Genomic DNA, 21530 nt, shown 5'->3' on the forward strand with positions numbered 1-21530 from the left:
GCTAGCTAGCCCACTCGGAAGCACGTGCTGTGCTGACTTCACTATTGTTACCCATGCTAGCTGGATTCAAGCTAGTTCAGGCAGCCGAACCTCTGCACAGCTTTTGCTGTGTAGACATACCCTACATTGGACAGATAAAGCTCTGGATGCAGCCTTTGTGAACAGGGCCACCCACATACAGGCACATGCAATGACCTGGTGTGAACATGATGAGGGGAAGTGGAATGTAAAGGCTGCTGGGCAGCTACACCTGGCTGATAACTATCTGTCTTCCTCAGGCAAGAAGGAACCTGGTTATTTTTAAATCAGTGGGCCCTGTAGATAGCTACGTCAAATTCTGTTCCTTGTGCAAAGGAGAAGGGGAAATGTTTTTCTATTTCCTGAAATTCCCCGGGCTTGTTTGCCTCTGTGCGTGCACATGTATGCACATGTGTTCCTAAAATGCTCACTTCCCTAATTCACCCTCTCTCTGAGAAAAGAATGACAGCTGTTTATAAAGCGGAGATCACCCAGACATGAAACAGAAATTATACCACATGGAGAAAAGATCTCCAATTGTGAAGGGTTTTTTGTCTGGCAGATAAAAACATAACAAGATCCAGTGACCAGAATTTGAAACTAGACAAATTCAGACTAGAAATAGGGTACACGTATTCAAGTGAAGGTGTCATAAATATAAAGGGAAGGGTAACCACCTTTCTGTATACAGTGATATAAAATCCCTCCTGGCCAGAGGCAAAATCCTTTCACCTGTAAAGGGTTAAGACACTAAGGTAACCTCACTGGCACCTGACCCAAAATGACCCATGAGGGGACAAGATACTTTCAAATCTGGAGGGGTTAAAAAAGGCTTCTGTCTGTGTAATACCTTTGCCAGGAACAGATCAAGGATGCAAGCTCTTCAACTCCTGTAAAGTTAGTAAGTAATCTAGCTTAAAAATGTGTTACGTTTTCTTTGTTTTGGCTTGTAAATTCGGTGTGCTGGAGGAAATGTGTATTCCTGTTTTTGTGTCTTTTTGTAACTTAAGGTTTTGCCTAGAGGGATTCTCTGTTTTGAATCTGACTGCCTGTAAGATTATCTTCCATTCTGATCTTACAGAGTTGTTCTCTTATCTTTTTTTGTTCTTCTAATAAAGTTCTGATTTTTAAGAATCTGATTGGGTTTTTGGGGTCTTAAAAATCCAAGGCTGGTTTGTGCTCATCTTGTTTATTCTTAAGCCTCCCCAGGAAAGGGGGTGTAAGGGCTTGGGGGGATATTTTGGGGAAATAAGAACTCCAAGTGGTCCTTTCCCTGTTCTTTGTCTAAATCACTTGGTGGTGGCAGCATACTGTTCATGGACAAGGCAAAGTTTGTACCTTGGGGAAGTTTTAACTTAAGCTGGTAAAAATAAGCTTAGGGGGTCTTTCATGCGGGTTCCCACACCTATACCCTAGAGTTCAGAGTGGGGAGGGAACCTTGACAGAAGATAATTAACCAGCGGAACAATTTAATGTGGTGGGTTCTCCATCACTTGAAGTCTTCAGATCAAGACTGGTTTCAGAGTAGCAGCCATGTTAGTCTGTATCTGTTTCATGTTCTCTGTATGTATACATATATCTTCTTACTACATGTTCCATTCTATGCATCCGATGAAGTGGGCTGTAGCCCATGAAAGCTTATGCTCAAATAAATTTGTTAGTCTCTAAGGTGCCACAAGTACTCCTGTTCTTTTTGCAGATCAAGACTGGATATCTTTCAAAAAGATATGTTCTAGCTTAGCCAGAAGTGATGGGCTTGGAGAAATTACTGGGTGAAATTCTATGCAGGAGGTCAGACTACATTGTCCTTCTGGTCTTAAAATCTGTGAATCCAGGTGACCAATCAGTGTGAATTGTGAATACCTGTGGTGAACAGTTTATAATCAAAAAAATCAACAGTCCAAAATCTGTTAGCATCAACTATTCTGCATGGTGGATAAATTAACACAAGTCATGATCAGTTTGGGGATAATTTCCCATCAGAAAGAAGAGCTAAATCCATGGACAAAATTCCCCCCTAGGTTTTGTTCACCCATCTCTAGCTGGGTGTTTGTTTCATGGCTGTCATAAAGTGACATGGACGGAAATGAGCTTATTGATTTGTGCTCTGATTCTTTGCTTTGGAACCTTAAGTCAATTTGGCCTTTTAAGTTGCCTCTATTCTTTTATTAATACTTTGCCTTATTTTTCTCAACAGTGCTGTCCAATTATGACTGAGTGCAGAGGGCTCTGAAAGGGAGGCGGGTGCAGGGAGAGAAAAGCTAGCTACCGTCATATTTAAGCATTAACTTGCAAGTTTTCTATTCCAGAAAGAAAAGACAATGACTGCTGAAATCACATTGCTGGCAGGTTATCCTCCTGCTTTAAACTTGTTTTACATTTGCTCATAATACCTAAGACATGGTAGAACCCCCTCCTAAATAGCCCCAGTCTCAGCTACTCTCTATTTCTAAGGGAATATTTAAAGCAACTTTGCACTGATTTAATGCTAATAATTTGCACTTCTGTTGCATCCCACCAGCTCAAAGTTCTGTTCAGACATTCATTAATAACATTGCTTTCCATTTATATTGGACTATCAATCTCAAGGTGGGTGAGCAGCATTCTCTTTTTCACAGACTGAGCAACTGAGGCACTGGGGAGTCAAATGACTTGCTCAGGGTCACACAGCGAGTGAGCAGTACCACTAGAAACAACCCAGGAGTCCTGACTTTCTGCCCTGCATTCAGATCACTAGATCAAAGCTGCCTCTGGAGAACCCAAGAAGCAAAATGGTGTTAGGGTTAAAGCACAGGGCTGGGCGGCAGGGGATTTAGTTTCTATTCCTGCCACAGGCCTCTCATGGCCTCAATTTCCCCGTCCTGAAGCTAACGACAGTTACATACCTCACAAGAATGTCAAGAGGCCTAGCTCACTAATGTTTGCACAGGGCTGTCAGGCCTTCAGAGGGCAGGTGCTGCAGAAACACAGGGTATTATGATGCATCAAGGGCCCAATGCCAAGTCAACTTTGCTCCCAAAAACGTAGGTGATTTTAAAACGCTTTCAAACCCTAAGCCCACAGAAATACTTCCCTCCTTAAAAAAAATCCCTTTGGAAATCAATTACCATTTCCCGGCACTGTTTGCAACCCAACCATTGTGGCTTGGATTAATGAGCTAGTGCAGGGGTTCTTGCAACAAAATTTTTGGTGGCCTCAGAGTGCGGCCACCAACTCTTGCTGATGGCTGCTCTGACAATTTTTCCTAAAATAACTTCAGGAAAAACAAATAAATATGCAAATACACATGTCCAAATAATAATAATTTATCTATGTAGGGTGTTTTTCTTTGCAGACTCAATAATAAAAATAATGCATAGTTGTCTCTATTCTTTATTGGACCTAAACAGAATAGAAACACAAATAAGTTGCTTTGAACATACTTGTCTTTTTTCTTGTGGGTTTGTGTGTGTTTTTGGGTTGTTGGGTTTTTTTTACACTTGCTAGCTATAAGTAACTCTGCTGTGAAAAGTGATATTTGCATGTTTGTTTATCACTTTTCACAGCAGACTTACTCAGCCCCCACAAGTTAAGCCCTGCATGGGGAGGTGGCTACAGAGGCAGTGGGGGCCAGGGGCAATGGGGCACTTGGGGAGGCAGTGGGGACCAGAGGTGATGGGGTGAGCTTGGGGCCAGAGCCTGCCACCGCACAGCCAGGGAATGGAGCCCAAAGCCCCACACCCAGGGGACAGGGCCTGGAGCCTGCTGCCCACCACCCCAGGGCTGAAGCCCAACCCCACCACACCTGGGAATGTGGGGAACTCACTGACTGCCTTCTCCTCCAGCTTGTGTGTCTCCAGAGGGGGGAGGGGCCCAACCACTGCTGGTGGGCCCTGGGGAGAGGCTGTGCTTTGCCCTCCTTCTCACAAATCACTGCCCAGGAGGCTGTGGCCGCAAGAAAAGCCCCTTGTTGTCGCATTTGAGAAATGCTAAGCTAGTGCATGAGAACCAGAACCTGACACTGATTAGAAACAAATGTGAAACTCACTAGTCTAGTGTCATTCTCTAAACCAGTTGGTTGATCACAGGATGACTTTGAGCCGCCAATGTGATATGGCCGTGAAAAAAGCTAATGAGGTCTTGGGATGCATCAGGTGAGGTATTTCCGGTAGAGATAATGAGGTTTTAGTACCGTTTATACAAGGCACTGGTGAGACCTCACCTGGAATACTGTGTGCAGTTCTGGTCTCCCATGTTTACGAAGGATGAATTCAAACTGGAACAGGTACAGAGAAGGGCTACTAGGATGATCCGAGGAATGGAAAACTTGTCTTATGAAAGGAGACTCAAGGAGCTTGGCTTGTTTAGCCTAACCAAAAGAAGGTTGAGGGGAGATACGATTGCTCTCTATAAATATATCAGAGGGATAAATACCTGGGAGGGAGAGGAATTATTTAAGCTCAGTACCAATGTGGACACAAGAACAAATGGATATAAACTGGTCATTGGGAAGTTTAGACTTGAAATTAGATGAAGATTTCTAACCATCAGAGGAGTGAAGTTTTGGAATAGCCTTCTAAGGGAAGCAGAGGGGGCAAAAGACCTATCTGGCTTTAAGATTAAACTCGGTAAGTTTATGGAGGAGATGGTATGATGGGATAACATGATTTTGGCAATGAATAGATCTTTAATATTCATGGTAAATAGGCCCAATGGCCTGTGATAGGATGTTAGATGGGGTGGGATCTGAGTTACTACAGAGAATTCTTTCCTGGGTATCTGGCTGGTGAATCTTGCCCATATGCTCAGGGTTCAGCTGATTGCCATATATGGGGTCGGGAAGGAATTTTCCTCCAGGGCAGATTGGAAGAGGCCCTGGGGGTTTTTCGCCTTCCTCTGTAGCATAGGGCATGGGTCACTTACTGGAGGATTATCTACTCCTTGAAGTCTTTAAATCATGATTTGAGAACTTCAATAGCTCAGACATAGGTGAGAGGTTTATTGCAGGAGTGGGTGGGTGAGATTCTGTGGCCTGCATTGTGCAGGAGGTCAGACTAGATGATCATAATGGTCCCTTCTGACCTTAGTATCTATGAATCTATGAATCTATGAAATGCCAAAAATAGCCCAATCCATCCATGGTACTAAGTATATTCACTGACTGCAATGTTTGTCTGTAATAATTTGAGGGACTGTTAGTAACATACATAAGAACATTTGCTTTTAAAACATACTGGGCCAAATGCTTCTTTGGTGGGACTCGAGTGACCTCAGTAGATCCAAGCCTGACAATGTGAGAGAAGGAACAGACATTATGGGCTCTGGTTAAGGCACTGGAGTGGGACTCGGGGGATCTAGGCTCAGTTCCCAGCTTTGCCACACACTCCCAGCGTGATCTTGACTAAATCACCTAAGGCTGGATCCAAAGCACGCTGCGATTAATGATAAGATTCTTACTGAGATCAGTGAAACTGGACCAAACCCATACTGCCTCAGTTCTCCAGCTGCAAAATAGGAATCACAATATTCCCTCTCTCTTGTCTATTTAGAGTCTAAGCTGTTTGGAGCAGGGCCTGTCTCTTGGTTGAGACCCCTAGATGTTACTATGATATGTATGAGGATCCTGGTGAGTTCTTACTGTAGGGTGCAAAGTTGCTCATCATACCAGATCAGGCCACTTGATCATGTCTGATCTCCTGCCTCTGGCAATGGCCTACGTCTGAGAAAGGCAAACTACAGCCCTCCATATGCACCTGTACAATGTTTATTGCTGTATACAAGAGGAAAGTCTTCCTTCCTGACCTTTCCAGCAACTAATTTATGCCCTGGAGTATGAGTTTAGTGTGAATGCTTATCACTGCATGAATCAGGAGGCTCCCTCCACTTGGACATCTCTAACAGAGAATTAATTCATGAATCTGTACAGGACAGCATCTTGCTCTACCAGCTCATCAAAATGGGCCTGCCAGGTGCTATCACAGCCCTCAGGAAGGCTTGTTTTTCCCCTGAGGGTCAGAGGTTGCAGGGAATTACCATCACCAAAGATAAGGCTTAAGTTTCCTCTTCTAGGGTGATGCCAGCGCTTCTCCAAATGGAGTTATTCTGAAGTTCAAGCAGATCCCTGTGGAGACAGTAGGATATTTTCACACATTGAGCACTGTGACATCAGAACCAGCCTGTTGTTCCACTTGGCCAATGCGCTGTCAGATTCTGCCACCCCCATCTGCGCGCTGGCTTGAAGTTGCCAGCAATGACAGAAGGCTTTAGTGCCCGAAGGAGTGTCTTTTCCTACCCTAGCATGGGCTTTGGCTTTGCAGCATTAGTCCCTTCTGTACGTGCCACCATTATCGTCGGGAGGGATCTTTCATCTTGGACTAAAAAGCATTCCCAATTCTTCTGAAAGGAAATCAGAGAGTCGAGGCAGCAGCTGGGAATGAAAGCACCTTCTTCATTTCCTTCCAGTTCAAATATCTAGTGATATTCTGGTCCTGATGCTTTCCTCTGCAATTCTCCTTCAGGTTTTGGAGTTGCTTGCCTGAGTTGTTTTGTAAGCACCAGCAAAACACACACACACACACACACCCCATCAGCATTTATATAGCACTTTTCATAGTCCAGGGGGATTGTGCTATTAGCCACTTTTTTTCATTTCACATCAAGTGACTGTGAAATCAGGAATTGTTATTAGCTGATTTTGAAGAAAGGGAAACAGAGGCAGGGATGTAAAGTAACTTACATATGATCACAAGCAAGTCGGTGTCAGAGCTGGTTTCTTTCTGCTCGCTTCCTGCCTCTCCCCCAGACCTCACTAGAGAGGAGCAATGAAAGGAGAGTTGGGTAGTAAGTGGAGCTGTACATTTAATGTTTAAAGATACTGCAGTCTGCAGCAGCTGAAAGCTGTCTAGTGCCTTGTGTGACAGGTTATTCATCCCGCTTCTCATAAACCACAGCCACATTAGGGAGTAGCCAGCATCTTTGTGGCACTCCCAGCAGAGAGGCCATTCCCCCTTTCTCTTTAGGGAAGGTCCCTCTCCAGCTTGCTACAGATGTAAGTTCTGATAATGGTGCCCATCGAGATCCCTGGGCACTTTTCAGACAGCAGGACTGTTAGCTGATATCCTGGCTACCGTCCAGCTTTGGGAATGACATGCTGCCCACTGCAGTTTCAGCTACATAAGGGGTGTATCGTGTCTGGTGCTGAATGGTAGTGTGATGCTGTGGGGTGTTGTTAATTAACTGTATTCCACCCTAGAGGTTACTGCAACTGCATGGGAGATGAAGCAATGCAGGCTGCATTTTTGGGCATTCGGTTTGTGCCCCTTTGGGATGAGGCGCCTGATATAAATGTGGCATCTTCGTATTTGGTATTGAGCGTTCCCTTGCAATCGTCATATCAACAGGCAGGGAACGAAGGAGGCATTGATGAGCTAACAAAGGCAAAAGGATCCAAAGCAAATTGCTTATCAGGCTTTTTAACCCAGGGTCAGCAGGGCTGCAAGAGGAAATCAATGTAGTAATAAAAAGAGGATGAAACCTCCCAAACCTTCTGGTGTCTCAGAAATAAGTTAATTTACAAACATTGTGTTTGCCTGTCCGTTCACAAGATGAGTTTAACCTCACGCATTGGCAAGGTTACGCTTTCCCTATTAGACAAAGAGCTTCAAGCTGCTGGATGTCACTTGGGCTGGAAAATGCCCAGCTGCTTTCCACATTGTGTTGAGATGCAGTGATACAGGATGCGCTTACAGGAGCATTCCAGCCAGTGACGGAGCACTCTCATTGGGGTGCCAAGCCCAGTTTTCATGCCCTCACCTTAACAAAGATCCCGGCATGAATGGGGAGGTCCAGAGAAGGGCATCCAAGATGGCTAGAGGCCTGGAGATACTAAACAAATACTCACTTGTTTAGGGTTGAAAGGAGAGAAGTTAGAGGGAACTTGATTGAAGATCAGGAGTGAGAATGTGAAAGTACCTTTTAGGTTGTCCCATCTTATGAGAACAGGACAAGACACAATGGCCTCCAGAGGCACCACCTTGTAAGGGATCCTCTGAGGCACCCCAAACTAAGCAAGGCTGGGCCTGGTTGAGTATTTGTATGGGAGATCCTCTCAGGTCACCAAGGCCCAGGTCCTCAAAGATATTCAGGCACATAACTTCAGTTGAAATCAGTGGAAGTTAGGACCCTAAATATTTTGTAGCTCTGGGCTCAGGTTGCTACAAGAAACGGTGTGGGTGATATGGTAGGTGTCATACTTTGCTCTGAATCAATCCCTCCACTAGTATGGTGCGAAGGGGTGCTCATTGCTGGAAGTATCACCTTTTGGACAAGAAGTAAACCCAGTGCCTTGGCTGATTGTGGTCATTAAAGACCCCAGGGCATTCTGTGTGGGAGCTGAGCTGGTGATGCTGGAGTCCAAGCTGAATTCCAGCCAAGGAAGAGTGCTTATTCTTCCCATTTATATTCCCCCTGCAGTATCAGCTGGATACAGTAATCTCAGTCACATCCTGTCCTGAACTGGTGTGTACTGATGTCATACACCATTGGACAGCTGATGCAGCTGATGCCATGGGCCAGCATACAGCTGGATGAAGGGATGTTTCTCAGTGGTTTGTATAGTAGTTTGCCAGTAAAGTGCCTTGGGGTCCTTTAGAATGGAGTGATTATTATTGGCTTATTTACATGTTTAGGCCAATGTGCCATCCTGGCTGTCTCTCATTTAGACAAGCATGAAACAGATGAACCCAGGCCATCAAATTCACACTGCTTCAGGCTGGATGTGTCTCAGAAGTTACTTATGCACCCTGAGATGTTTGGGATTCCAGTTCAGCCCATTTCACAGGCAGGGTCCAAGTGTGAGGTAGAACTGGTCTGGAATTTTCCATAAAAATCTTGTTTTGACAGAAAATTTAAATTTTCTGGGGGTAAAATGTTAATTTTTGCCCCCCAAAGATCAGTTTTTCCATCAGGAAAATCTAAACAAAACATTTTGTTTCAGGTTGGGTTGCCATTAATCTGTGCATCAACATAAGCTGCAGTGGTGCCTCATGGGAGTTGTAGTTTGGGTGCCTCAAGCCCCCATTCTCTCCTAAAAACTGGGCTCCCTGGTTGGACTATATCTCCCATGGTCCCGCACAGCTTCTCTACCTGAGGAAGAGAACACAGTGCATCATGGAAGATATAGTCTGCCCAGGGAGCCCAGCCCAGCCCATAGGGGAGAATAGGGGCATGAAGCACCCGAACTACAACTCCCATGAGGCACTGCAGCATCTCAAGTGGGTGCAGATTAATATCAACCAGCCCAAAGTGAATCAATTCTGACATTTTCAAATCTAAATTTTTCTGAACTGTCTTTCATTACAAATTTTGCATTTTCAACCTGATTCAGGACAAAAACAAATGTCAAAATAACAGAATTTCCTATGGGATGGTTTTTCAATCAACTCTAGTGTGAGCTAGGATCTGGATTTAAATGCCCCCAAATCCTGCAGGTGAGGAGGGGCATTGGGATCTGGGGCTCCCATCTGGATCCATCTCTAGTTCTAAGCCACTTCTTTTTATTACACTTTCCTTAGCCCTAAATGCCTGATTTTCCATATTGTGGTGCACCCCAATATCACACATGCACTGGCCCAAATGCAGCCTCTGGGTAAGCAGGTGCAACTCCCATTGACTTCACTGGGAATTTCACATCCTTGCAGCAGGCCTGACTTTGGTCTTATTAATTGTTTGTTAAATCAAGCACACCCTGCTGGATAGATCTTGCATTAGAGGACCTTACAGCAACCTTATTCAATTAGCTGTCTCCTTCACCAGTCTCTGATTTAAACTAGATGTCCTTTGCCACTGTTGACAACTGCCTTGCAATAAAACTCTGCTCCCATCTGCTAATGGACACAAGGAAACTTCCGTTGCGGAGCTCAAGGAGTCTTTGCCAGCTAATGAGCTGGCAGGCGAGTGTTCCCAGAAGATCCTTTCCCAGTGCTGTCTCATCAGAGCACCAACCCGGTGGCAAGAGGGCTTAAACCTATACATGCACATCGTCGTCAGCAGAGTATGCAATGAACGTCAGCAGGCAGCCCCAACAGAGTGGGAGACCAATTACACTGAAGCACACAGGGGATGGTATAAATAATGAGAGCAAACTGTGCAGGCATCGGTGAAGTCTAAGAACATAGTGAGCTGGAGATCAGAACAGGGTGAGTAACTAAACTTCTCTCATGCTTTGCAAACCGTGTTAGTTACAAGCAAATCCGATACCAGAAGTACTTCTGGGGGCCTGGTATCCTAAAGACATTAAATGCAAATGGATTTCATGTATGTGATTATCTTTCATAGAGTCAAATTCTGCGGACAGTGTAAATCTGGAGGGGCTCCAGTGGAATTCCTCCAGCTTTCCACTTGCGAAACTGGGGTCAGAATTTGCCTTCTAGATATGAAAACAAAACCGTAAATAGTGGCTAATCAACCCCAGCCAACCTGAGTATTTCAGCAGAAAGGTGCTGGCTTGCCTTCCTCTTGCCAACTACAATATCTTCATCATGTAATAGGTGATCGGACTTTCTTTTCTTAAGAGGTAATATTTTGAAATGACAGATGAACCGCACAGCAGTTGAGCACAGAGTGAATTACCCTGCAGAACTGTTTTAGCCTGGAGATGGTATCACGCTGCTTCAGGCTGGATACATCTCACAAGTTAGTTATGCAGTTGCTTTTAAAAAAAAAAAAAAGAGTGGAAAAATTCTTATAATTAATATTCCTGACATCAGTGAGAGAAACCTGTAGGATCCCATCTAATCTCTATCTAGCCTGCACTCAGCCCCACAGTGGCCAAGTGCTTGTGGTCTTTGATCACCGTAAGAGCCCTTGAAGAGGGCGGGTTTGCAGCAGGGGTTTTCCTATCAAAGCTTAAAATGGGTTGGGGTGTGTCAGACTCAACTCCCCAGAGCTTTCAGGAAAAAAGAGAGAGAGAATTTTGAGTCGGAGTGAAGAAAATTTAGTCACTGATTATAGGCACTGTTTTATACCATGAATGAATGAAATTCCATCCTTAGTTAATGACAGACCAGCACTTGGATGAGAATGCTTCAAATCCTGACTGAGATCACACTAAACCCTGATTGCAGAGACATGTTCAGATACTAGGTTATGAGAAGAGGTTGTGATGCTGTGTCTGGAGGAACGGGGAGGTGCTGTAAACTGGAACAAAGTGTTGCCCGGGGTGCACAGGGGGAATCAAGATTTCTGGGTTCTAGTCTCAGCTTTGTCACTGACTTGCTGTGTGGTTTTGGGAAAGTCACTTAACATCTCAATATTTCCATGTTTAAAAGGAGCATAATAATCTCCTCAAGGTATTAGGGGATAGGATTGATATTCAGAAAGCACTTCAACGCCCTCTGTGCTAGATAAGCACAAAGCGTTGGTATACAGTTGTTACTGCAGTTTCTTTAGGTTTTAAAATGAAGAGGGTAAAATTATATGCTGCTTTCCCAGATTTAGGATATCGATAAAATCACAAACACTGCTCACATTGTGCTCAGTGGCTTGAGAATACCGTAGAACCTCAGTTACGAACACCTCGGGAATGGAGGTTGTTCATAACGCTGAACAAAACATCATGGTGGTTCTTTCAAAAGTTTACAACTGAACATTGACTTAATACAGCTTTGAAACTTTACTATGCAGAAGAAAAATGCTACTTTCCCTTTATTTTTTCAGTAGTTTGCATTTAACACAGCACTGTACTGTATTTGCTTTTTTTTTCTCTACTGCTGCCTGATTGCGTACGTCCGGTTCCAAATGAGAGGTGTGGTTGACTGGTCAGTTCGAAACTCTGGTTTTCGTAACTCTGAGGTTCTACTGTGCCATTGACCAGTATGAGAGAGGGGATGATGGATTGGCACTTAGGTTAGCTCCACCTAACAAATGCAGGTAGCTGCCGACAAAGGGATAGCACCAGAGTCCGTTGCAAACTGTTCTAACACAGGGAGCAAAGCTGACTGCAGGGCTTGGCCATCCAGTTTCAGTGGAGCACGTTCAGAGCTTTTCGCTTTGCCCTGCTCTCTTAAATCTGCACCACAGAATCCTGGGGAAAGACCTCTTGGTTCAGCAACTCCTCCCTTTCCCCAGCTAGTGCAAACTCCACCACACTATGGGCCCAGTCCTGCTCTCTGTTACGTGAGTGTAAATCCAGAGTAATGCCACTGACCCAGTGGGGTTTCAGAGAGACCAGTGTAAATCCAGAGTAGACCCATTTTGCTTTACACTGGTGTAAGTTTTAGTGCAGTCATCAGTCTCTTCCATGACTGCTTAGTTGAAGGCAGGACTTAAGGAGATGCAATGAGGTGACATCCCGGAGAAGGCAGCACAGGCAGGGAGTGCCATCAGATTAAGAGAGTCTAAGGCCAGAACGGACCACTGCGATCATCTCATCTGACCTCCTGTAGAACACAGAACAGGGAACATCCCCCGAAAAATAATTCCTAGAGCAAATCTTCTAGAAAAACATCCAATCTTGACTTAAAATTTGTCAGTGATGGAGAATGTTCCAAATGTTAATTACCCTCACTGTGAAAAATTTACATCTGATTTCCAGTCTGAATTTGTCTAGCTCCAACTTCCAGCCATTGGATCATGTTACACCTTTCTCTGTTAGTCTGAAGAGCCCATTGTCAAATATTCGCTCCCCACGTAGGTACTTATAAACCAGGGGTGGCCAAACTGCGGCTCTTTTACAGAGCTCCCCATTCTCTGCCTACCACACTGGGGGGAGAGCTCAGGGCTTCTGCCCTGCGGCAGGGTGGTGGGGCTAGGAGCTTCTGCCAGAGACGACTGGTGCCTGCTGAGGAGGGGCACAATATAAAGGTTTGGGCCCCCCAACAGCTTGAGTCATGCCCCCCCCAGGCGCACACACCTCATACCCTTAGTGGTCCCTCCCTGGAGGGAGGGGCAGCAGCAAAAGCAGCAGTTCTCCTAGCAGCTCTCAGCTGTTTGCTGCTGCCTCTCTGCACAGCTGCACCTCCCAGCTTGCTGGCTCCAGCAGCTGCTGTGCAGAGAGGGGGCCCAGCAGCACCATGTGACCAAGCAGGCCCAACAAACCCTGGCAAAAATTGGGGAGGGGCACAAGATCCCACATCTCTCTGCCAAATGTCACCTCTGGCTTCTGTCCAGTGTGGGGGGGGGGGGAGGTCCTCAGGGCTTCAGCCCTGCAGGTTGCACCTGCTGGGACTCAGGGCTTCAGCCCCAATCCCCGACAGACATCTCCCTCAGGGCTGAAGCCCCAAGACCCCCCCTCCGCACAAGGCCAAAATCCCGAGCCCTGGCAGGCACGTCCCACAGTGCTGAAGCCCTAAGACCCCCTGCCCCTCAAGGCTGAAGCCCCGAGCCCTGGCAGGCACCCCCCCAGCTCTCAAACTTCTGAAGACTGTCATATGTGGCTCGGAGGATCAGTATGTTTGGCCACCCCTGTTATAGGCTGTATAACATTTGGTGACCCCTGTTATAGGCTGTTATAGGTTTGTATACGTTTGGCCACCCCTGTTATAGGCTGTATCAAGTCATCCCTTAACCTTCTCTTTGTTAAGCTAAATAAATTGAACTCCTTGAGTCTATTGCTATAAGGCAGGTTTTCTAATCCTTTAATCATTCTCGTGGCTCTTCTCTGAACCCTTTCCAATGTATCAACATAATTCCTGAATGGGTGGGTACCAGAACTGGATATAGTAGTCCTGCACCAGTGCCAAATAGAGAGGTAAAATAATCTCTCTACTCCTACTCGTGAGTCCCCGGTTTATGTATCCCAGATCACATTAGCTCTTTTGGCCAGATCTGCCTATCGGTCTTGAGCTAATGCTACCCTTAGTCCCTTTAGAAGCCAAGTGCCTTTCATCTGAGGGCCCCATAGCCTGTTACTGATGTTAACCAGTTGGGCTTCAGAACCACCCTGCAAGGCAGGTGAGCGTTATCCCCATTATACAGGTGAGGAACACAGACACAAAGTAACCTGCCCAGGGTCACCCAGCGGGAGAGCTGGGAAGAGAACCCAGGAGTCCAGGCTCCCTGTTCCCATCTCTTCCCACCAGGCCATGCTGCCTGTGTGCACCCTGCACTGCATGCTAGGAAATGAGGCACTGCCTGCCCTACGGCTCTAGAATCACGCATGCTGTGGGACCTTTCCCTCTGCTGACTGCTCCCAGGCCATGTCTGACTCTCTCCTCCCTTCTCCTTGCAGGATCTCCCCATTCAGCCAGACAGTGCCATGGCACGTCAACGACCTCTCCTGCTCTTGCTCTTTGTAGTGCTAGTAGTCAGTACCCACCTGTCAAGAGCTCAGCACTGGTCTCACGGCTGGTATCCCGGAGGGAAAAGAGAACTAGATTTGTCACAGACTCCAGAGGTGAGTTCCAGCCTTTCTGTAGGGGGATCTTCCATATTACTTTAAAGCCCACAGTACGTTCTAAATGCATCTTGTTCTGCAGCCCTAATTTAAGGACTGATCCTGGGAGGTGCTGAGCATCCCCATGGGATCCAGTGGGAATTGTGGGTGCTCAGCACCTCTCAGGATCAAGACCTTAATGAAAATGCTGGCATACATAGAGATCAACATTTCGTCACCACTTCCCAGCCCTGTGCTCACCACCCAGAGCACACGACCTTCAGACACAGATCAGGATACGAACTGTCCCAAGGCTCAGGGTTCTTCTGATCTGCACAGCTGGAGCATCTTAACAGACGCAACTGGGAAGAGACGACAACTGGGAGCAGGTCAAAGCTGGACAGCCTTTAGTGCTTTCACATGCTAGCTTTAAGGCATGCACCATTTCCTCCTTTCCTGCAGCATGTCAGCTGCTCTTCAAGGCATATCCATGTGGAGAAGGGTTCCATCTTGAATTGAGCAGTTTGGGGGACTTTTCCCCCCTTAATATACATTGACTGAATTTTGTCACCATCCAATATCCAGACATTATAGCTCAGCAAATTACATGCACATTGGAAAGCCTTGAAGAGGTAACAGAGAAATATGAGCTAACGCATAGCTCTGTTAACAGAAAAATACACTGCGGGCCCTGGTCTGCTAGGAGCTGCACTGAGGTTACTAACTCATTTCACACAGGACACCAAACAGCCATCGGATGGTAACGCTTCCACTTCTAGAGTTATAGGAATTACTGTATCGGATCAGACTGGTCACTCATTCTAGTCTAATATCCTGACTCTCATAATGGCTTCAGAGGAAAGTACAAGCCACTCTCTATTGGACAATTATGTAATAACCAGTCCATAGGGGGAAGTTTGTCGTCTGCTTATTCAGGCTTATACCCCACAGCATGAGGGTTTACATCCCTTGTTTCTTTCCCCCAGCTGTGAATATAAGTGTTTTTGTGACAGAGCAGGGCTGAATTTAATTTAGGGATAAAAGACCACGTAGCCACCCAATCCCCGAAATGTATTTGTTTTGTTTGTGAGTTCAGGCTTCAGAAGAAATCAAACTGTGTGATGGGGAAGAGTGTGCTTATCTGAGAAGCCCAAGGAAAACCATTGTGAACGCTCTGCTGGTAAGAACATGCAACCTTCTCCAGGAGCTACCAGAGTGCTTCAGCATTTAGCAGAGGAGGCAAAAGTGGGGCAGTAGCGAACAATCCTCTATTGTCGATGATTAGAAGTATTTTCTATCTCTAATGCCAAAGGCTTTTAAAGACAAAAAAAAACAAACACAGCTGCCTGCCCAAAAGAACTTAAAGATCTAGCAAGATGCTGGGCATCTCCTGTGAAAAGTTCAGAATCATGGCCAGGACAAGTGTTAGGATAGGAAGAGCTCAAGAGATAAGACATCCAGGTTATTCAAGTTCTTACATTGCTCCTATCACAGAGGTATCTGAATGTGGCCTCTGTTGTTTCCTTAATATACATATAATATTAATAATGATTTTTTAGGGAGCACAGTCAGGTAAGAGGGGTAGGTGTGTAGGTGAGTGGTAGAAAGTTAATTGGAAGATGTAAACCTTGAAAGGAGGGATTTGAAGGTGTAATGAAAGGCAGGGATGATAAGCCAGACATAATGGGTGGAGTGCCCGCTTAGACAGAAAACCATTCAGCATTTAAAAGACTGGGAAAATTATTATTTATACTGCAGTGGTTCAGGCCCTGACTGTGGATTACAACTCCACTGTGCTAGATGGTCTGAGATCAATCAAATGCGATCAAATGGAGAATCAGGCCCAATAAATTGTGGGATTTTTTTTAAAAAATTGTCTTTGTTGCCAAACAGGCTGACATGCTGGCAAGACAACTCCAGAAGAAGAAGTGAGCCCTTCCACAGACTCTTTCCGAAATGCTTGCCAGCCCCACTGGCTTTTCAGTCGTTTCCTTTGCAACATGATGGTGTGTCTGTAGATTCCATGTATCTGATCGTTAAAGAATTCTTATGAACATCTTGGCTGACTGCACTCAAATGCTGGGAATGTGGATAATGGTGTAATGCTTGAGAAATGTCCCTGACCCATCACCCGACCAGAACGAGGCCCTGTCTGGAGTTCTTTACGCACTGGTGTAACTCCACCATGTTGAATAAAATACTTTTATTTTGCTACATACACAATTCCATCCACATTTATGTCCTTACCCGTGTCTTAAAAAAATAAAAATAAACAAATCTCCAGCCCCATAAACAAGTTTTAAGCACGCACTGATTTTTAAACAAGAGTCGGGTCACAAAGCCCTTTATTGGTAATCCCTGCCATTGCTTTCTGGGTAGTTCAGCCTTCTGGCTCAGTGCTGGAATATTCTGCCAAACTTGATTCAAAATGTGAGAAAACATCCTATGCACAGCCCTTTATTCACAGAGATATAAATATCAGGGTTACATGTAACCTTGGAAATGTTTGATGGTGTTAGTTTTTTTCACAAAAGGCAACATTCCCACATTCATATTAAGAAAATAAGAAAGAGCAAAGGTAAGTTTCTTGGGAAGATAACAAAAGGAAATGAGATCTAAGGGCTAGAGTGCTAGTCTGGGACTTGGGAGACCCAGGTTAAAGCCCTTCCTGCGTGACCTTGGGCAATTTCACTTAGTCTCTCAGTGACACAGTTTCCTCTCTGTACAAATAATAGCACTGCCCTATTGGGGTGTTGTGAGGCTAAATACATTAGAGATTGTGAAGATACTATGTAATGGGGTTCATAGACATACCTAAGACAGCCCAAAGAGGGTATCTTTTGTCTGTAGCAGGCTACATCTGCCATGAATCGGCAGCTGCTTCTGCAGCAGTGAAGTAATGTCATTAAAGGTGCAGCACACAGAAACGAAGTCATAATAGCTGTAAGGAGCGTACAGATTGTAACTGGAAAACATAGGTATGAATTCTTCCACCCAAAACCAAATGTGCATAAGTCCCCTGTCAATCAACATGTACACAGAGTTTAAATACATACCGAGAGTTTCACTCACTGACAACTTCTCTGTTTTGCTATCCGTTCTATGTGGCAGTTACACTGAAATGAATATGAATTACAGTGATCAAATACGGTTTATTCTAAGTCAGCTGGGAATCTCAGCCTCTATACTGATTGCTTTAAGAATCAAAAAAAGTTGGTAATGAAGGATTGTTTTAATTTGCTGCTCATGCAAAAATATGTCAATTAAAATGAGGCAAATACTCTTGGAACAAGATTTCAACATTTCTGAGAAATAACACCCTCATATTTCCAAGCCAATTTAATAGCACCTTGCATCCACACAGATTCCCCCAACAACTTACAAATTTAGAGCCATATTTTGCTCTCAACTGCATCAGTATAAAACCAGGGTAACTCCAGTGACTTTGAGGGGAGGGGCACATGCTGGGGGTGTACTCTGGATTCAAGCCAGTGTAACTGAGATCAGAATCTGGCTGTTTATTAGCTTAGTGTAAACTGGGGGCTGAATTCTGCCCTGAGTTATACCGTGTTCAAGTCCACTGAAAACAACTGGCCTAATTTTCCTTTTGTTGATACAAATCAGAAATAACTCTACAAAAGGCAATGGAGTTACACCAGTATAAAATGGGTGGAAATAGGATCAGACTTACTGATTCTAATGATCTTGCATGAGGAGGAAATCTGTAGTTATAAGAATTTAGCAATTGCCAGACGAGATCAGACCAAGGGTCCGGCTAGTGTCCAGTATTATGTCTCTGACAGCGGCAAGACATGTAAGAATCCTGGAGTAGCAGATACGGGATAATCTACTTCCCACATTAGGTCTCCTAGTCAGAGATTGGCTTAAACCCTGAATCACGAGGTATAATATCCCTTCCACAATTTTTTAGCATTAATTATGATAATTCCGGATACTCTTCTTCATATAAATGTCAAAACCTTTTTTGAATCTTGCTGAATTCTTGGCCACCACAACTGCCTGTGGCAATGAGTTCCACAGCCAAAATACACATTGTGTGCAAAAGTATTTCTTTTTATCAATTTTGAATTGCCCTCCTCTCAGTTTCAGTGACTGCCCCCTTGTTCTTGCATTACAAGAACTCAGGGAGGACAAAAACTCCTGATCTACACTCACTATACTGACAGGTTTCAGAGTAACAGCCGTGTTAGTCTGTATTCGCAAAAAGAAAAGGAGTAATTGTGGCACCTTAGAGACTAACCAATTTATTTGAGCATGAGCTTTCGTGAGCTACAGTGAGCTGTAGCTCACGAAAGCTTATGCTCAAATAAATTGGTTAGTCTCTAAGGTGCCACAATTACTCCTTTTCTTTTTACTCACTATACTATTCAATATTTAATATACTTTTATCATGTTAATTGCCTTTCTATGGTAAAAATCCCAGTCTTTTCAATTTCCCTTCACAGAAGAGTTTTTTCAGGCCCTTTGATCATTTTCATCACTGAATCCTCTTTTCTTCTTCTCTTCTCTGAACCCCTTCCATTTCTGGAATCTCCTGAGATGAGGTAATCAGTACTGCATGCAGCCTCCAGAGGAGGCTACACGAATAATTTATATGAAGGCATTATATTGTATTGTATAAAGGTTCTTCTGTCATCCTCATAACTGTAGTATCTGAGCACCTCCCAGCAGTGCATTAAGTGATGTGACTACCCCTCTGTCACATGTGGTTTGTTCTTTATCTCATCCTCTCCCCAAGGGGTGATGTGTGTTAGCACTGGAGTGTTTTGTTTTGATAGGGGTTTGTTTGTTTGTTTGTTTGTCTGGCCAGCACTCAGGGGGACACCTGCAAGCGGGGGTAGCCTGCAGAGCCCCCCGGGCCGCCCCTCCACCTAGGAGCCAGAGGGACATGCTGGCCACTTCCCGGGAGTCACACAGAGCCAGGCATGGAGCCTGCCTGCCTTGCTGGCACTGCGGCCAACTGGACTTTTAGCGGCTCAGTCAGCTGTGCTGACTGGAGCCACCAGGGTCCCTTTTCAACCAAGTGTTCCGGTCGAAAACCAGACACCTGACAACCTTATTCATCTCCTGCACAGAGACACTTTATCCTGCTTGCAGAGTGCTCTGTTGTGTCAGAGGCGCAATGCTGCCAACCACTAGGCTTTAAGCTCTTTTTGGTGCCCAGGCCCTGGAACACCTAGACCAGTGGTTGTCAACCTATTTATCATTGTGGGCTGCATATATAGTTCTTTCTGTGTTATGTGGGTCGCATCCACACAATATATATACTTACCTGTACATCTACAAAAATAATACGATTTAGTATTATTATGACAGCAATACGATTAAAATCAACATAGTATCTTTCATTTCACCACTTGCAAATGTCTACCAAGAGCATTTTAAATTAGCAAACTAAGTGTTAAAATTAATTCATTTACTGTAACGGTGGCATGGCACAGTGTATTGCCACCTTCACTTCCACACTGCTACTGGCAGTAGCGTGGCTGAGCTGAGTACCCGGAGAGCATGGCTGTAGAGCTTGCCTGCAAAGATGGGGAGCCCTGCCCCATGTGGGCTGCCCCCTCAGCCAGGGACTGTCCCCTATGCACCCAGCGCCTCCACCCAGGGACTGCCCTCCAGCTCCTCCCCAGACAGGGACTGTCCCCCCAGCATCCAGACCCCCCAACACTGGGCTGGCACATGTGCCTGTCCAGAGCAGAATGGCCCCTCCAGGAACTGCCCCCAGCACCCAGTCCCCACAAGGACAGCCCCCCAGCACTCAATCCTCCCATCCAGGGACTGTGCCCCAGTATCTAGCCCCCCCCCACAGGGACTGCCACCAGTCCCCCCACCTAGAGTCTGTCCCAGATGTACAGGCTGCACTCCCTCCCTGCAGCCCTAGCTCCCTGCACCCCCCTCCCCATACCCGGTGGTCTCCTACCGTGACTGCAGGTAGCTCTGCCTTGCAGCCTGCCTGTCGCTGAAGTTCTAGTGCCAGGGAGCCTGGTCTAGCCAGGATCACTGGACCCACGATCCTGTAGGGACAGGGGGCGCTGAGCACCGTGGCCTCCTGCAGATGCTGCTGGGCCCGACCCTGCTGGGAGTGGGGGGGGGGGGCTGGTGCTGCTGGGCCTGATCCTGGCAGAGGAGCTGGTGTCGGTGGGCCCAATCCTGCACTACCCCATTTTTGCACATACACGCAGCCCGCTGGCTCTGCGACCAGGACAGGTGCCCCTCCTGCCCTAGTTATGGCCCTGAGGACGTCACATGGGCCACAGCTGTGCTGACTGGGCCGCAGCTGTGCTGACTGGGCCACAAGTGGCCTGCGGGCCAAAAACCACTGACCTAGACGATAAGGCCCAAGCCCATGTCCGGGACTGGCAATTCCATAGGGAGCCAGGGTAGGGCGGAGGCCAGGCATGGGGTGCTTGTGGTGGCTCATGTTGCCGGGGTGATGCACTGCAGCATCTTGCCCTCTGTCGGACACCGGTCCCGCCCTTTGTCACTCTTGCCTGCCTTGGTTTTCCCACCAGTTTTGTGTGGTCCTTGGGCTGCTTCTCTCTGAGGAGCCACGGTCACCAGCCCTGAGCACTGGGGCAGGCCCGGGGGGCAGGGGGAGCCTGGCTCTGAGTGGTGGGCCAGGCCAGGGGTGGTGGGGCAGCAGGACCTGGGCCCTGAACAGTGGGGAACGCCTGAGGGAAGTAGGAGCCCGGCCCTCAGCACTGGGGCAGGCCCGGGGGGCAGCAGGAGCCGAGCCCTGAGAAGTGGGGCGGCAACAGGAGCCCGGCCCTCAGGAGTGGGGCAGGCCCGGGGGGCAGCTAGAGCCCGGCCCTCAGGAGTGGGGCAGGCCCGGGGGGCAGCTAGAGCCCGGCCCTCAGGAGTGGGGCAGGCCCGGGGGGCAGCAAGAGCCCAGCCGTGGGGCAGGCCTGGGGGGCAGCAAGAGCCCGGCCCTGAGCCGTGGGGCAGACGAGGGGAAGGAGGCGGGAGTGGGGGTCTGATGAGACAGAGACCCAGGGGGCGGGGCCTGGCCTGGCCCGCTCCACGGAGCCTCGCCCACCAGTCGGTGGCCGGAAAGAACTACATTTCCCGTCATGCCCCTGCCCCGCCCAGGCCGGAGCCGACGCCCTGCATCCGCTGCCGGGTCAGGGGTCAGGTCCAT

The 21530-nt window shown here is 46.6% G+C and overlaps 1 protein-coding gene across 1 annotated transcript; it reads left to right on the top strand.

Moving 5' to 3' along the window:
- Positions 1 to 10033: 10033 nt before the first annotated feature.
- LOC125635119 (progonadoliberin-2) lies at positions 10034 to 16591 on the top strand. The gene is made up of 4 exons (XM_048846381.2): positions 10034 to 10193; positions 14225 to 14389; positions 15465 to 15548; positions 16262 to 16591. The coding sequence occupies exons 2-4, from the start codon at positions 14252 to 14254 to the stop codon at positions 16298 to 16300; spliced, it is 261 nt and encodes an 86-aa protein (XP_048702338.1). The 5' UTR covers positions 10034 to 10193; positions 14225 to 14251; the 3' UTR covers positions 16301 to 16591.
- The last annotated feature ends 4939 nt before the right edge of the window (positions 16592 to 21530 follow it).

Source organism: Caretta caretta, chromosome 4 (assembly GCF_965140235.1).
Source record: "Caretta caretta isolate rCarCar2 chromosome 4, rCarCar1.hap1, whole genome shotgun sequence".
In the NCBI taxonomy this organism is placed as follows: domain Eukaryota; kingdom Metazoa; phylum Chordata; order Testudines; family Cheloniidae; genus Caretta; species Caretta caretta.

Bases quoted from the DNA above. Each gene is read 5' to 3' on its own strand.
- LOC125635119 (XM_048846381.2), top strand. From the start codon at position 14,252: ATGGCACGTCAACGACCTCTCCTGCTCTTGCTCTTTGTAGTGCTAGTA. The intron at 14,390-15,464 runs GTGAGTTCCAGC...TTGTGAGTTCAG, and splicing joins ATTTGTCACAGACTCCAGAG to GCTTCAGAAGAAATCAAACT. The intron at 15,549-16,261 runs GTAAGAACATGC...GTTGCCAAACAG, and splicing joins CCATTGTGAACGCTCTGCTG to GCTGACATGCTGGCAAGACA.